The sequence below is a fragment of the Limulus polyphemus genome, unplaced genomic scaffold (genome assembly GCF_000517525.1).
Source record: "Limulus polyphemus unplaced genomic scaffold, Limulus_polyphemus-2.1.2 Scaffold782, whole genome shotgun sequence".
Lineage (NCBI taxonomy): Eukaryota > Metazoa > Arthropoda > Merostomata > Xiphosura > Limulidae > Limulus > Limulus polyphemus.
The window spans coordinates 339164-356120 of NW_013666392.1; the positions used below are offsets into that span (position 1 = coordinate 339164).

The window sequence follows — 16957 nt, forward strand, 5'->3', positions numbered from 1 at the left end:
GTGTTAAAAACGAAAACGGTGTGTATCATTCTTGTTGGCAAATATCATAAACTGACTATATATCGGCTTTTACTTAACTGCTAAATCCAAAGTATAAGTTAACAGCTAAATTTAAATTTATCAATTAACTCAATTTCAGACCATTTGAAATTTGAATACGTAACAGCAGGCATCAGAAGATTGGATGGCTAATGTCACTTCTCTTTTCAATGGAGGTTTTAAAAATTGTTCCAGTGACTATAGGTCCATTTGTCTTACATTAACAGCAGGGAAAATGTATGAAAGTCTGATAGGAGATGCTTAGCAAGGCCACTTAACAAATTTTAAACTCTTGTTGGACAGTCTCACTTGGGGAAAATCTTGCTTTACTAATATTCTGCCATTCCTTGAAAAGGTTACTGTTTATGTAGATGAGGGTAAGGGTGTGAATTTGGTGTATCTGGATTTCCAGGATGCATTTGCTCATGTACCAAATAAAAGGATAGTTAACAAAATATTTTATATAGATTTACAGGAGAAATTGACTCATTAGATAGAAAAGTGGCTGGATGGAAGAAAGATGAAGGAATGTTCAATAAGTTGTCAAAATCTGCTGATGATATCAAGGTTTTGAGTGTTGTTTGCTGTGAGGAGGATGCTACTGTATTAGGAAAATATGTGGATTATTTGATGAGTTAGGCGAATAAATGGCAGATAGTTTTTAATTGTAATAAACGCTATAACTTACGAGAATGATTTTCATGGGGAAAACTCAATAGTGTTATAAAAGATATAATCTTGGTATTCTGTTTAATCAGTTTCTTAAGCCATCCAAACTATCTACTGTTGCTTGTGGTAAGGCAAATAGGATTTTGGATTGTATCTACAGAAATATTTAATACAAGTCTAAAGAGGTTATAATGTCATTGCTTAGACCATATTTGGAGTATTGTGTTCATTCTTGAGCTCATTACACTAAAAAGGACATCGAATTATTGGAAAGGGTTCACAGGAAGGCTACTAGGATGATACGTAGGAAAGTTTGTTTGTTTGTTTTTAATTATGCACAAAGCTACACAAGGGCTATCTGTGTTCTGCCCACCACGGGTATCGAAACCCGATTTCTAGCGTTGTAAGTCCGCAGACATACCGCTGGGCCACTGGGGGCACGTAGGAAAGAAAGGTTACAATCTACGAAACAGTTTTTTCTTGAAAACAGAAGAGTGGATCTGATTGAGATGTTTAAGATTGATATGGGAATTGATAGTGTCAATGCATTATGTGTTTTTGTACTTAATGGAAAGACTGGCATGGCCAGATGGTTGGGGCGTTTGACTTGCAATATGAGGGTCGCGGGTGCGAATCCCCGTCCCACCAAACATGCCGTGGGGCCGTTATAACGTGACGGTCAATCCCACTATTCGTTCGTAAAATATAGCCCAAGAGTTGGCGGTGGGTGGTGATGACTAGCTGCCTTCTCTCTAGTCATACACTGCTAAATTAGGGACGGCTAGCGCAGATATCCCTCGCGTAGCTTTACGCGAAATTCAAAACAAACAAACAAATGGAAAGAGTGGCAATAATACCAGGGTACACAAATATAGATATTGGCCGGGTAGAAGTCATCTTCAGCAAAGACAGTTTTATTTTTCTGACAGGGTGGTTGGCCTTCGGAATGGGTTGCCTTCAGATGTGGTACATGTAGTTAATTTTAGTGGGTTTGATGGAAATCATCATGATCATTTGAACGGTATGGGCCGGCTTCGAATTTGTTTCGATATTCAGTATAATCTAGTGGAAGGCACCATCTAGGTGAATCAGCAGGTTTCTTGCTGTCTTTAACTTTCGTGTTATGTTGTGTTCAATAGCAGGTTTCTTGCTGTCTTTAACTTTCATGTTATGCTGTGTTCAATAGTTACCTTTTTCTCTCAGTTCATTCTGGTCCCGATCACATTCAGTCTCGGATATATCTCGGGGATCCTGGCGACTGCTGGTGAGATTTCTCCTGAAGAAGTACGTTGTGGCTTCACTGTCGCTCTCATCAGTGGAGTGTCTATATTTAGGTTTTGAAAACTTTACCGTCAAAGTAGTATCTTACAGTACTTCATAGAGAGCGTGTGACATACATTAATTCATATTCACTTAATAATTGGACAAACAGATATTCCCCTTACGCTGCTTTTTAGCAAATATATATAAAATTTTAAAAAGAAGTACACTGGTTGTTTCTTAGACTTTACTAATGAAAATGAACACGCATAGAGTTAAGTGGAAAGTAAATAGATAACCCAAGACACATAATTTATATATAAACTTAACTAAACAACAGATAAACATCACTGGCGCGTCAAGAAATTTCTGAAGGGAAGACGAGTGTAAACTAATGTGGCCTGGGATCAAGGATCCCGATTTAAATGACAAATTTAAATATTCTGAGGCAACATTAATTTCTTGATTAACAGGGGAAGGGTAGACGACTACGCTCTATGCTGGACTCATTAGTGGACATATCGATATTAAAGATATAAGTAGATATAAATGCTTCTGTGCACTCTTTTTTTTATTTTCTACATTACGTCTGTATTAAAAGTTTTTCTACGATCATTCTTGTATGCAATCTAATAGTACTGAAGGTATTTAGGTGTATAGACGGTTAAACGAGTTAATTAAGAACTATATGAATTAATATATAAAACAAACAGATTGATGGATAATCATATCGTGTTACCCATCGGAGGCCAAGCTTTGGCGACCGTGAATCCCTTTATTGCTAGATCTTCTACATTCCTCTGTTAGACGATCCCTAGAATGACGTGGTGCTGACTTTAACGGTCTTGACATCACTACTTCTGAGAACGTAAACATATCGAAAGTATAAATCATATTATAAATTGAATTAATCAAAATCTTAGAGTACAATATGAGATATAACTAATGTTTGAACGCCGACCAATTAATATGAGAATAAAATAATCACAAACAAAGATGTTGAAACACATGTGTATATTTGTCAATGAGGCACTACGAGGAAAATAAGACTTGTGAAATACACAATATTAATCATAATTCCTATGCTTGAACTATATAATCGTCAAATTTATAAAACATACAAAATTTAAAATGTATTTAGCATTTTCATCCAACTAAAGAATCTGTGCAGTTGCTAATTAGGCCTGATAAGTTCGCCTTACTACTTCTACGTCATTATTTAGTTTATAAAAGAAGCGCAACAGACCCAACTTAAATCCTCAGTTGTTTAGAAATTGATTGTAGATAAACCGATACGACAGCAATTTACCATATGAAATGTCAACCCTTAAATAGTTGTAATAATGGAACCTGGCAAATATTCGAAAAGATATTTTTACGCGTAAAATAGAACAGAATGAAAAACTACATAATTAATAAGCAAGTTAAAATATTTGCAATAATAGAACTTGGCAAATATTCGAAAACATATTGTACACGTAAAATAGAATAGAATGAAAAACTACATAATTAATAAGCAAGTTAAAATATTTGCAATAATAGAACTTGGCAAATATTCGAAAACATATTGTACACGTAAATAAAATAGAATGAAAAACTACATAACTAATAAGCAAGTTAAATTAAAATTGTACTTTATCTTAAAATACCGTCAAGAAATTATGATTTTTTTAGACCACACCAACTGCAGCACGAAATTCTGCGAGATTAAAACAAAATTTACTTTTTTTACATGCATTTCGAAACATTTCTTGTAATGCTTCAATGAATACATATCAGGTATACAACAGAAAAAAGTAAACATAAACAAATTAAGGAAGAGTTCTGGCGTATTTGGTGTTTCAAATTCAAGATAATTGAAGTACATGTTAAATCTTGCCTAATGTTGTTTGTAACAGTATATATAAATGAATTTATGAAGTTTTGATTGTTTTATTTACTTCAGAGTAAGAATTATAATTTACGAGATATTAGATATATTGTACAAGATATGAGTAAAGACTTACTTGGTGTTTGATAACGATTGATTTCCTGGGGGAAGGGAATGGACGATGTCTCCATTATGTGAGAATATACATCCTCATCCGTGTGCTGGAACACAAAAACTTCTGTGATTTACTAACTTTGAACTTCTTTAAAAACATCTTAATCTAAGACTAAATAGTATAGTAAATTTATAGCTTCTGACCCTAATATCAGTTTTTGATCATAACAATGTCAAAAAAGATAAAATCAATTAAACGATAAGATTTGAAAACATTCTCGATAAATATTCTCAGGGCGAGCCAAGGCTTATACCAAAAATGTATTATCGATAGCTTTATTCTGAGGGCGAACCAGAGCTTATACCAAGAAAGTATTCTCGATAACTTTATTCTCAGGGCGAGCCAGAGCTTATACCAAGAAAGTTTTTCGATAAATTTATTCTCAGTGCGAGCCAGAGCTTATACCAAGAAAGTATTCTCGATAACCTTATTCTGAGGGCGAGCCAAGGCTTATACCAAAAATGTATTATCGATAGCTTTATTCTGAGGGCGAGCCAGAGCTTATACCAAGAAAGTATTCTCGATAACTTTATTCTCAGGGCGAGCCAGAGCTTATACCAAGAAAGTATTCTCGATAACTTTATTCTCAGGGCGAGCCAGAGCTTATACCAAGAAAGTATTCTCGATAACTTTATTTTCAGGGCGAGCCAGAGCTTATACCAAGAAAGTATTCTCGATAACTTTACTCTTGAGGGGGTCCAGGATATTATAATACAAACAATTCGATTTAACCAAGAATATCGTCACGTGTGTCATAGTACAACAGATATGTTGAGGTGAAATGAAACTAATACAAGTCATGTATTACGTATACGTATATTCATATAGAAAATTTACTTGTTTGTAATTAAGCACAAAACTACAGAATGGGCTATCTGTGCTCTGCCCACCACGGGTATCGAAACCCGGATTCTAGCGTTGTAAGTCCGCAGACATACCGCTGTGCCACTGGGGGACTCATATAGTAGAAAGAAATATGTGTATGTATATATCTATCTATATATATATATACGTATTAAATATATAATGACTCTTTAATTGCGTGAGTAACGTTATTTAACTTTCAGAGAGAAGTAAGTATAGTAAAATTATATAATTGTCACATCTGTTACTAGCAGGAAACTAAACGTTATGTTCTATTGCTAAAGAACTGATTATTCAATGGTTGGATTTCCAACAGTGAACTATGGCTCAGTGAGGCCTATAAACACTGCAAATGTAACACATTATTTAGTAAAATCTTAACTTAGCATCAGTTAGTTTATATCATTATGAATTAAATATTAGGTATTAAAGTTTTAAATTATTTCTTTTATTCCAAATTATTTACTATAATGGACAATTTCGACATGCAAGTCGAGAGATAAATATCACTAACAATAGTAATATTTGTGTTTCTATGTTGCTTTGTTTCTCAGATTCTATGTTTGTATTAATCACAAACTTTTAAGTTTGAAACAGTATACTTGAGCTATCTTATCCTACAAATTTGGAAAAAAATATAGATATTACCAAATAACAAAAAGAAAATGTCGACAAGCATTGCGTGAAAATATACAATATAAAAACAACACAATTATTGGTAATCCAATTAAGAAATTTATAACATAACATTTCTTATAATATGATATAATCAACAAAATAATTCAATTATAGTTCTTGCCACTTTTGTTGGAAAAGGAACATCGTAGATGTGTTCTCGTCCTGGTCGCCTTAGGCTGTGGACAATATCCGATTCTGAGCAGCTCTGAAGGTGTTTTGGAAACATTGGTAGTCTGCTCATGGCATAAGGGGAAGGATAGTAGAGTTGCTCTTTGGGACTACCACTACCAATGCTCCCAGAAGATTTTCCTTCCATAACAGACAGTCCTATTCCCTCCAAGCTTTTGTCATCCCTGGATCGGTTGTCTAGTGGCAAAATCCATGAACAATATATTAAGTAAATTAATTATTTTGCATTATGAGGTTTTTTACATTAACTCCATTCTTACTAGGAATTCATTATGAACAACAACAACAATAATCCCCAAACACTAGTATTGAAAATTCCAAAGTATAGGTGTGTGTCAATTATATCAATTGCATCTCTTGTGAAAAATTATAAAAAAAACTATACATAGTCTGGTGATTTATTAATAAAACCTTTTAAAGATTATTTAGTAGTGAAAAGTTAAACTGTGTAAAATGAACTAATCGTAAATGACAATTAAGTCAACAATTTGTAGTTTTTACTGCTGCTAGTTCATCCAAGATATTTGATACAAATCTGGTTTTTGGAAGATTCCATTTCTTCAACACACATGAGAGAGAGAGAGAGAACACTCTCGAGTTCTGAGGCGTTTGGGATGTAATTTTCTATAATCTAAGTTTCATTAAAATAAGTTATGGATATAAGATTTACAGATATAAGCTTTTGGTCGTAATCACTAACTTAAAATTTAAATATTAATTGAAAATATAAATTCTTGGCAAATAAGGAACCGTCTTAAAATGGATATTAGTCTCAAAATGACAATTTTCTCACAAGTAATTAAAAAACAAAATTTATTATTAGAAAACTTTCTGGAAAGTAATTAGATCAACCGTAAAAATTATACGAACCACTTGACTGAACGTTTGTTCCTAGAGTTATAATAACGTTTTCAGTATCACTTCTAACTAGCAGCTTGTTCAGTCAGTATTCTTCACAATTTAACCAATTTTATAAAGTTATAAAACAACAAAAAACATATTAATGTTAAGGCAGCAATATTTTGCTTGTGCCATTTATTATGTGGAGTTGTTCTGTGACGTTTCATAAACTCGTTTGTCATATGGTTTCTTTAAAGTCTGTAATTTATTTTAAACTTAATAATATTCTACCGTTCTTTTATGAAATTATAGACTTGATGCAGCGCCTGAAAAGTGGCCATATGTTTTATTCTTTGTATTTTCAGATTACTTAGTTTTGTGTGATTATTTCCAAACAAGTTTGTATCACTTCTTTGACTTGGTGTTCGTAGTATAATGCGTCGAAATACATAACTTAGTAATAAAATTGTAGAAACTTTAGCTCTTTCTAATATAAGGTTTTAGCTACGTACTCATCTAATGATATTACCTAGATGACTTTCTTTTTTCATTTCACCTTGCATTAAGCCTAGCCATTCTTACCTCTCCCAGGAACAGAATCAAAATGCCTTCTTCTCTTTACAACAACACATGCAACAATGATGATTACGAAAAGAACGACTACGGCACATCCACTAGGGACAACTATACTGAGACTTTTGTACAAGGCCGGGCGTGGTACATCAAGAGCAGATATTGGTGGGACAGTGGCTAAGGAGAAACAATAGGGGATTAGGAATTTATAGATCTGAATTTTATAATACTGTTTGATAGGATTAAAGTGAAAAGTTCTAAGAAAACAAAAAGCACGTGACTAGACTGGTACAAAAGAAGAAAAAGAGAGAGACACGATTTGAAAACAAATGATTTTTCAATTATAAATTTCGTATCAATATTTATAATTACCTTTTAATAATATGTAAATATCACACGGTAAAGATATACGTGACTAAAGTGCAAGTGAATGTGACAGAATAGAGATTCCCAAACGGTAATTACAACCTACCACCTTCTAGGGTTAGCGTCGAGAAGACGTACTCGGCTTCTGTAGGGCCTACGTCGTTATGTGCTGTCACCAGCAAGGTGTACCATGAACCTGTGTTTAAGTCTGATATTATAACAGTTTTCTGCTCAGAAACTATGTTGTTCGACACCAAGATCCATTCTGGCTGTAGATGGGGCTTATACTGGATGACAAAGAAGTTGATTGGACAACCGTTACTTTGCCAGGTAGTGAGGTGAATACTTACTGAAGTAGCGTTGATAGATAAGAAGGCTTGCCGCTTGGGTGCCTTTGGTACTATAAAGGTTTATTGGCAAAATTATATATATATATATCGTAATTGTTTCTTTTTATTATATTAAAATCCAATAAGATGATGATAATACAAATAGCAGGAAAAAAAATTCATTATTTTTGTTTACAGTTTGTAATTTTTGAAAAAAAAAATATATATAATGACTCGCAACAAAACGCTAGTTTTAGGTAGTTGAAAATAAATATTTTCATGCCATTTACAAGAGAAAAACATCAAGCTTAGTCTATCTATCTATCTACATCTTTTTAAAAACAAAAGAAAGTGTTATATATCTCCTATTCTTGATTACGTAAACACGTTTATGTTATTTCATACTGTGGTATTCATAATTCTGTATTCTAGCAATTTTAATGTTCAATAAATCTTGATATCGATAGTTATTATGAAGTGAGTTGTAAGGTAACACTATTTGAAGTTCAGTAACTGTAAGACAGTGTCCAAGAAATTAAGGAATTACGATATTCTAAGTTGTTTGAAAGTGATTGGAGCGAGCGGGTATATAGTGGCCGCCATTTTAAGTTCAATCGGTATGGAGACTACAATACCCCTATAATTATGGAACTTTATAATCAACAGGCTGCAATGTTCGAAACAAAAGGGCCGATTTGGTCGTACGCTTGAAAAAAGAATATAAAAGCAGAAATTCGACGAAAGAGGAGAGAAAGAAAGATGTGTGAGAGAACAAATAAACTGAGAGAGGCGCAGGAAGAAAATAATATACTGGGAAAAAGAAACTTAAAACCTATTTATAAACCTATATGTTATTGATAACCAACATTAAACAGTAATCTGTTATGTATATGTTGGTGTGAGCCAATTCCTTATAGAAATAAGTAGAGCATAAATAAAGTTGGTGTACGTGAGAAGGGAAAACGAAGTGCGAGTACAGCACGATCATAACAATAACAAAAGTTTACCAAACAAATTTCAAGATGACAGGAATACGTAAAACAATATCCACTCTATTACAGCACTTTCATTAATATAACAGCTTGTCAGTTCTATGGTTATCATGTAAGTTGTAGTTGTATTAAAGATGTATGTTTATATCTTATATCCAGCCTATAACTTAGCCAGTGTATTAATAGTTTCGGTTTGAGTTTACTTGTGGCTATAAGTATTATTTCATTACACTTGACAATTTTTACAGTAAGGAAGAATATTTTTAAAATAGGTACGATGTTTCGATCACTGGTGTGACCAACTTGTATACTTGAGAATGATCGCACCATTGATCGAAACGTCGTACCCGTTTTCAAAATATTTTTTCTTACTGTAAAAGCTGTAACTTGTAATAAAATTATACTCAGCCAGTGTATACAGCTTGAATCCACTTTTACGTATTCATGTAATTTACCTTATGCTATTGTCTTGTAAATTATACTCGTTATAAATAAGTTATATAACGCTATAATAAATAGCGTATTTTATATGAATCAATGAAAAATTAGTTAGGCATACTTTTTTTCAAGACGAAAATACGTAGTTACTTTATCTATGCGTATGCTTACCTTAATCATAATTATTTTAAGTTATCAATAGCACTTTTCCCTGCCTTTGTTGGAAAACTCACCATCTCCTTGAGTTTTAGCTGCTACAACATCACTGTTTTCTCCTTTTCCCGCACTGTTGTAGGCAACAAGGTAGAAGTGGTACTGAGAACCACAGAAGAGGTCGCGGAATGTGTAACTTTCCTGATCAGACAGAGTTTGTCTTTCTTCCCAAGTACCGTATTGTTTCTTATAGTAAATGAAATATCCTGAAATATAAAATAATGCATGATTCTAAAGATAATTATTTTTACTTTATGTCAAATTTAAGTATTCAAAATTTATTCAGGGATCATTACGAAACATTGCAAGGTTTTATCTCAGATTAGAGATAAGTTGAAAGTAAGCTTTCTATTTTATTACCGAACAATGAAAACATAAATCTTCTTAGGAAGTAGTCAGCGGAAAATATTTTACCACGGGTTATTAGTGTGAATCTACTTGCCAATTGAAGTTGTATCCTAACACTCAAGTATTATTTATTGTTTGCTTAATATAACATTGCAGTTAACATTTTGTAGCAATTACTATGGAACAGTCAAAATGATATTTCTATGATATCCAGTGTCAGATCTTTTTCAATTTCCTGCAGTAGTTTAGGTTCAGATATCAAACACGACATTGATCCTTTCAAATACGTCGTTTCTTGAAAATGTCGAGAAGCCTTGTAGAAATCATAGGGCACAACTCATATTTAGAGTGACTTTAACTGATTGTCGTCACGGGTTATTATAAGATGAAACTACATTAACTTTAACAAGAATTTGCGAAAATAACGATTAATTTGTGATTCTTTGTGTTTTATTTGTATATATATTCATTAACTCAATCCCTGTCTATATATTTATCTGTCTATAATTTTAGTTAATTTTTAAATAATAATATTGACAGATCCAGCAGGTTTCATATTCCTGATCTTGATAGTACATAATACTATATTGAACTTAAGAAGCAGGCTTGATCAACTTAGAAAATAAATATTCTAAGGAGACAAACGTTATAGCTCTTACAAAAGCCGTTTATCTAGATAAAGACTTCCACTAAACATCACAGATTATTTTAATGATTTAGCTACAATGTTCATATAAGTAATTCTACCTTACCTGTAATGATATTGTGCTGTTTTTCAGTGTTGGTCCAGCTGAGCTTAATGGATGTATACGTTGTAGCAACAATTTTTAACTGTGGTGTTATTGGCGGATCTAGAAGAGATGTTTTAAATTAATCGTGTGATACTTACACAACTATTGTACATAGTTTCGAACAAAATAAAAGACCTTCGAATTCAGTTGGCGCTTAAAACAAATTATTATAATTTTTACAGATATATAACCTCAGGTTTTTCTGAAAAGGTTTGATGTTCTTTCTAATAAAGTTCTAGGTGTATAAAATAAAGCATTTATTTCACCTCGAATGGATGCTTGTTTTAAATGTTATACTAATAGATAAAAATACCAAAACAAAACAATACAAAATACAAGATTTTATGGGAAGAACTACTTGCACTGAAGCCTGAATGTATTTTACGGTCGGATATATCTCAATTTACTTTATTAAAGCGTATTTTTGTAGATAGAAAATTACTTTGTGTGTGTGTAAAAAGAACAGTATTTCAGGTTTAGCAAAGCGGGAAGTTACATACATAGAATATCAAAGAAAACAAAAACGCCTCGTTGCCAGCACTCATATCCAAAATACTGATGAATATTAATAGAAAAAAAAACAACCCAAAACGGCCTTACAACGCTGGAATCCGGAGTTCGATTTCCCGCAGCGGACAGAACGCAGATAGCCCATTGTGTAGCTTTGCGCTAAAACAAACAAGCTCTCCTCTTTGAAAAAAAAAGAAGTTTTTTTTCGGTAATATTACGCCTTTCCTTGAAAAATAAATTCTTATTTAGATAACTCAAAACCCTGTTTCAATTACATGTGTAAATTAATATTTTCGATACAATGGATATATCAGTGAACCCTAAGTTTCTGTATTTCTAAAGGTGATATTTTAGTGATAAAATAAAAAGAGCACCAGATTTACGAAATAAGAGTTTTCTATCATTTGCTAATCTGCAAATAATATCATATTATATCTATATCCATTCGTTAATGTTTAATGACTTTCTTTCCGATATTAACTCAATATTAAAATTAAAACGACAAAAATAACCTGAGTCCCTTAACGGCGAGTTGAAATCCCAGGTAAATTATATCTTTGTCTCTTAAAAGCGAATGGTTTTTAGCTATTGGAAATAACATCCGTAGAAGTCGTTTGCTGAAACCTGTTGTAACTTATAGACAGTATTTCAACGAACTGTTATTATCATGTTTAGTACGTTAAAATAAATGAAACATGTAAAAAGTTTTGTGATTATCATAAATTTCTGGTTCATCCTCCAGAGAACCAGAATTTCAACTATTATTCGTGGGGGTGTTTTAGGACAAAAAAGTGTTCAAAAGGTTACTTTTACATTGATTTAGCTACTATCTAACAACAGAAAGAAATTTAAATCCTTTGCTATTCAAATGTTTGATTTGTCTGTCCAATATTTTGTTTTGTACTCTGTAATATAGTATGCCATCAATTACAAATACAAAAGGTACTTAGCACATTTATAGTACTAACCATTCTTTAGTGTCTCTACAACTAGTTCTTCAGACGAAGGTCCAGAACCCTTTCCATTGAAAGACATCACTTTGATGCTATATCGAGTTGCCCGCTTCAAATTATATAGAACAACTTCTTGTAATCTCTCAACCGTTTTGTAGACAAAGGGTTCATTGGATGTGTGTATCTTGTAACCAACGTAATAGCCTTTCAGAACACCATTCCTTAGTTCCGGCTTTGGCGGCTAGTACGGATAAAAAGTTATTCACATATAAATAAGAAGTCTGTGAGGATTTTTGATACATAGAAAGCATTTTCATTTTTCCCTATCATTCTAAAAAAATATTAGACTGTATGTTGCACCAATAAAGTGGAATAGGTTAAGTTATGTAAAATAATTATATTTAAACTATAATAGAAGTCCCGATTTTTAATCATCACACACACAGACGAACAGAGTCTGAAAATATTCCTATCGTTCTTTTAATACGTGAACTGTAACTTTTAGACAGGCATAATTAATTAAATCTATTCGTTCATTACCTGAAAACTCATAAATGTTAGTTGAATCAAACTATGCTTATTTTCATAGCTATGCTAAAAACATAGTTTCGAAAGTTTACAGTAACTGTATCATATAAAAAACACACGATAGAACCATTAGTTAAGGGCTAATTTGTGAAATCCATTGACCATGGAAATAGTGCTAATTGTTTAGATAAAAATTCCGGATATTCTAAGAACTTTGGCAGCTATGCCAAGAATATGTATTAACTATCCAAACATGTCGACGTGTGAGGAATGTTTGGGTTAGAAAAGTTAAATTGGATTATTGGAAATGATCATGGAAACGGTGAGCAAAAAAAGGGTATAAAAGGGAAATTCTGTAGGAATTCCACCCCTTTGTCATATGAAAACGAATTACATCAGAGTGTCATGTTTCGATGGTTCACGTTGAGTGGTTGTCATTCAACCGATCAGAAAGTATAGCCTATAAATGTACAGGTATTCATACGTTGCCCAGTAGCAGCAGTAGTAGTAGTGTGATTCTAGCCCTAGATGAATAGCTAAAAACACCATTCAAAAGTTATGGAATCGTCGGATTGAATAGTAGTGAAAAACCAACTCCTCGTGACGATAATATAAAATAACTGTGAGGATTAGTTAGAAAACTAGTTACATGGTAAGGAGGAAATAAACCAAAAAACAATAAATGTTTCAAGCGTAACCTGAAAAGACTCATTGTTCAGAACTGGAGACAAAAGTATGTATGGAATAGAAAAAGTCCTCCTAAAAGATACCAGAAAGGGGGAACCGTTTCAGGAAAACCTAGTCATTACAGCCGAGACAGTAAAGAATCAACAGCTATTAATACACCAAGGAAACAATACCCCAAAGATGAGTCTTCAAACCCAACCAGATCAACGGAACAGCTCACGGCTACCAAGACATCATTGGGAAACAGAAATTAGCTGGACTATGGGGCAAATTTCAGTTGAGAAAACCTCATCTGTTTCAAATTATATAAGAAGTTCATTATTTAAAGAAACCCGCTCATGGGTTTATTTATGAAAAGCCTTGCAATATTTTGATTGACACTGGTTCTACAGCCACAATAACTAAATCCAATTTAATAATGAGAGATAAAATATTTGCCTCCAGAAAGGATGAAAGAAGATGGAATGATGCAAACAGCAAGTGGACATATAGTTCCAGCAAGAGGGAAGTTGGAAGCTACCCTTACTGTATGAAGCTTCTCCACACTTCATGATGAGTGAGTAATTAACATCGAGTGCACATAGAAAACTGACTTCATGTAAAGACATGGATGCAAGGTTAGGCTACCTTTAAATAGCTTCACAGTCTATTCCAGGAAATCACTATGCACTACATGGTAATTACTATACCAGAGGTTGAACTTTCAATGACATTGACCACCTGGAGTTATTAAGAATAAATATAGATCTAGTGACAGGGGTATAATGGAAACAAACACTCCAGCACATTCTGAGTGATTGATGGTAGCTAGAGGTCTTGTGTATCTGAAGAATAAAAATGCCATACATGACTATACTCGGGAAACACAAATTATGATGTTAATGCTGATAAAACTGGATTTCGTTAAGGTGCCATGGTATGGCTGAACAATTCTTTTTGCAAGGAAGGGCGAACTCCAAAATATGTGAGGTGTTGGGAAGGACCATACTTTGTAATGAAAGTAATAAATGACGTGGTTTACAGAATCCAGAAGGACAAGCAGTTGAAGTCAATGGCCATCTACCACGATATTCTCTGGAACACATCAATAAGAGAGTGGCCAACTGGGTAACTCCAGAAAATAATTTGGCAGTAGAAATTCAACCTGTGGAAGAGCCTTCAATGGATTTATTCAACCATATAACCAGTGACAGGGCAGTAAAAGCCCATCGCACCTAGGAAAAGAGAAACACTAAAACAGGATTTTTCAGAATACTTCACAATCCAGTAAGGATCAATTTTGCAAGCTTTACTTTTAATGTTCCAATTTAGATGTTTGCTAGAGGGCGCATGATGTTATGATCTGGAATAATTCATGGAGTGAGGTGAAGGCGATTACGGTATAAATACGAGTGAAGCAGTGAATCAATGAGAAATTAATGAGTTATTGAGTATTCAATGAGTGATTCAATTCACTGTTAGTAGTGAGGATTATTGCGTCTATTCAGTTACTTATAAAAAATACGGATTTAAAACAGTATACAACATAAAGAAAACAATTGTTTCTAGACGAATAAACCAAACAAGAAGATAAATACAAAATTCATAATTAAAATAATGGTGTTTATACTCTCTAAGACTTTAAAGGCCAAAATTTTAAACTAATTTTATTCAGTCAATATTTATTTATTCGCAGTAGTCCTTTTAAATTTGTGTATGGTTAAAAACAATGACCTACATCCATTGCTTATACTAATGTTAATAGTGCTGAAGATAAATGATGCCCAACACAACTGATTTATACCTCCCAAGTGACTTTTATGGTGCGAGAGGATTCGGCGATCGCTTTGACGTTGTTTGGTGGAGCTTCTGGAACTACAAAAACAACATTCATCATTACAAAGTGCCAACTCTGCCCCAATTCTCTTACAGTTGTTGTCTTTAACTTTACATTGTTCTAGAACATAAAAAACAAACATCAGGAGGAAATTCTCAGCTCAATTTTGAGAAAGTAAGGTAAAGTTATAAATAACAAACTTATAAGTAACGAAATATAAATGCTGAGAGACCACTAAAAGTTTACCATTTCCATCGACAGTACTGATTTCACAATATTAAAGGATTAAAAACAAAGCTATAATCACCTTACCAAAACAATCACGAAAAAGTAAAGGAAAGCATATTTTAGATTATTATGGAACAAAGACAAAGCTATAAGCACCTTATCAAAACAGTCACGAATAAGTAAAGCAAAGCATATTTTTAGTGGAAAAAAAAAACAAAGCTATAAGCACCTTATCAAAACAGTCACGAATGTGTAAAGGAAAGAATATATTAAATTATTTTGGAACAAAAACAAAGCTATAAGCACCTTACCAAATCAGTCACGAATAAGTAAAATAAAACATATTTTAGATTATTTTGGAAGTAAATAATATTCGTATCCAATAAAATTTCAGAGATTGATATACTGGATCAGAAATAGTTATTAAAGGAATATTATAACTAGTAATAACCAACTCAGGTCCACATTAATCATGAAATAACAGTTTTCAAAATATTATACACTCAGCAGTTGAGTGATCATTCAATCTCTACATAGATGTTATAAAAATATCTACTTATGAGTAAGAATTTATTTAAACTTTCACCTTTTATATATGAAAATAACGACCGATTCTAAGTTAAATAGTACTTTAATTTTTCATTCACTATATGAAGCAGCATGTATCATCCAAAATATATTCATAATTATATTTTTTTCGTTGTATTATCTCTATTCTTATTTTCCTATTGACTTCCTTTATTAATTCGTTTATTCACTTTCATGGAATCTAAGTAAGTTATTTCTTGGTTTGTTTTACTTCATTTCTAACACCTACCTTCTTCTCCTGTTGTGATGTGGACAACAGTACTAGGGTCACTCCATCCTAGCTTGTTTTTCGCAAGGATACGAATATGGTAGTCAGTAACAGGTCTGAGGTTTGTGATGGTAGCTCTCGTGTTGGATGCCTGAAGTGTCAGGGTTTCAAATGTTTCGTCCCAACTGTCTATAAAGAGTGTACATCCTAGTATTACGACTTTTGCTTAAAAAACACGCAAGAGACAAATATGTCTACAGATTATTCTACATACTTTTTGTAGAATATAAATTCAGCAAATAATTAATAAGATGAATGAGCATAACTTAGTCTCTTCGTGTTCCATTTTTTAAAATTCGTTAACACTTCATTTCTGTTTTAGTATTTATTAATATTGAGATGATTGTACTTGGCTCAATGGATCCTGAGTTGAAAAAAATAATTAAATTGTACAGCGATGTTTGATAAATATACTCACGAATACCTTGTTTAATTTATTAACGGCACGATAAAAAACAAAACAAAACAAAACAAACAAACAAAAAACAGCTAGTAGAACACTTTGGTACACATCGACTTTTTGCATAATAAATGCTAAAGATATTAGAAAAAATCTAACCCCGCGAAAAAATTAAACAACAACAACAAACAAATAAGATAATAAAAAAAATTAAATTTCCGGATTACAACTTTAGGTGATATTAAAATATATAATCATTGATTGTTTGAATTTCGCGCAAAGCTACACGAGGGCTATCTTGGTTTAGCAGTGTAAAGGAAGCATCACCACCCACCGCCAATTCTT

The 16957-nt window shown here is 32.8% G+C and overlaps 1 protein-coding gene across 2 annotated transcripts in view; it reads right to left on the reverse strand.

The window, feature by feature from the left end:
• Positions 1 to 16957, reverse strand: part of LOC106460504 (Down syndrome cell adhesion molecule homolog) — a 59777-nt gene that overhangs the window by 8462 nt on the left and 34358 nt on the right. The window contains exons 13-23 of one of the 2 annotated variants that reach the window (XM_022387254.1): positions 16174 to 16341; positions 15096 to 15166; positions 12113 to 12338; positions 10596 to 10694; positions 9516 to 9701; positions 7630 to 7923; positions 7167 to 7334; positions 5677 to 5921; positions 3975 to 4059; positions 2708 to 2828; positions 1899 to 2032 (exon numbers count right to left, since the gene is read on the reverse strand). In XM_022387254.1, coding sequence (XP_022242962.1) covers positions 1899 to 2032; positions 2708 to 2828; positions 3975 to 4059; positions 5677 to 5921; positions 7167 to 7334; positions 7630 to 7923; positions 9516 to 9701; positions 10596 to 10694; positions 12113 to 12338; positions 15096 to 15166; positions 16174 to 16341 — 1797 coding nt within the window. The remainder of the gene's footprint in view (positions 1 to 1898; positions 2033 to 2707; positions 2829 to 3974; positions 4060 to 5676; positions 5922 to 7166; positions 7335 to 7629; positions 7924 to 9515; positions 9702 to 10595; positions 10695 to 12112; positions 12339 to 15095; positions 15167 to 16173; positions 16342 to 16957) is intronic. The other variant, XM_022387255.1, reaches the window with a different exon arrangement.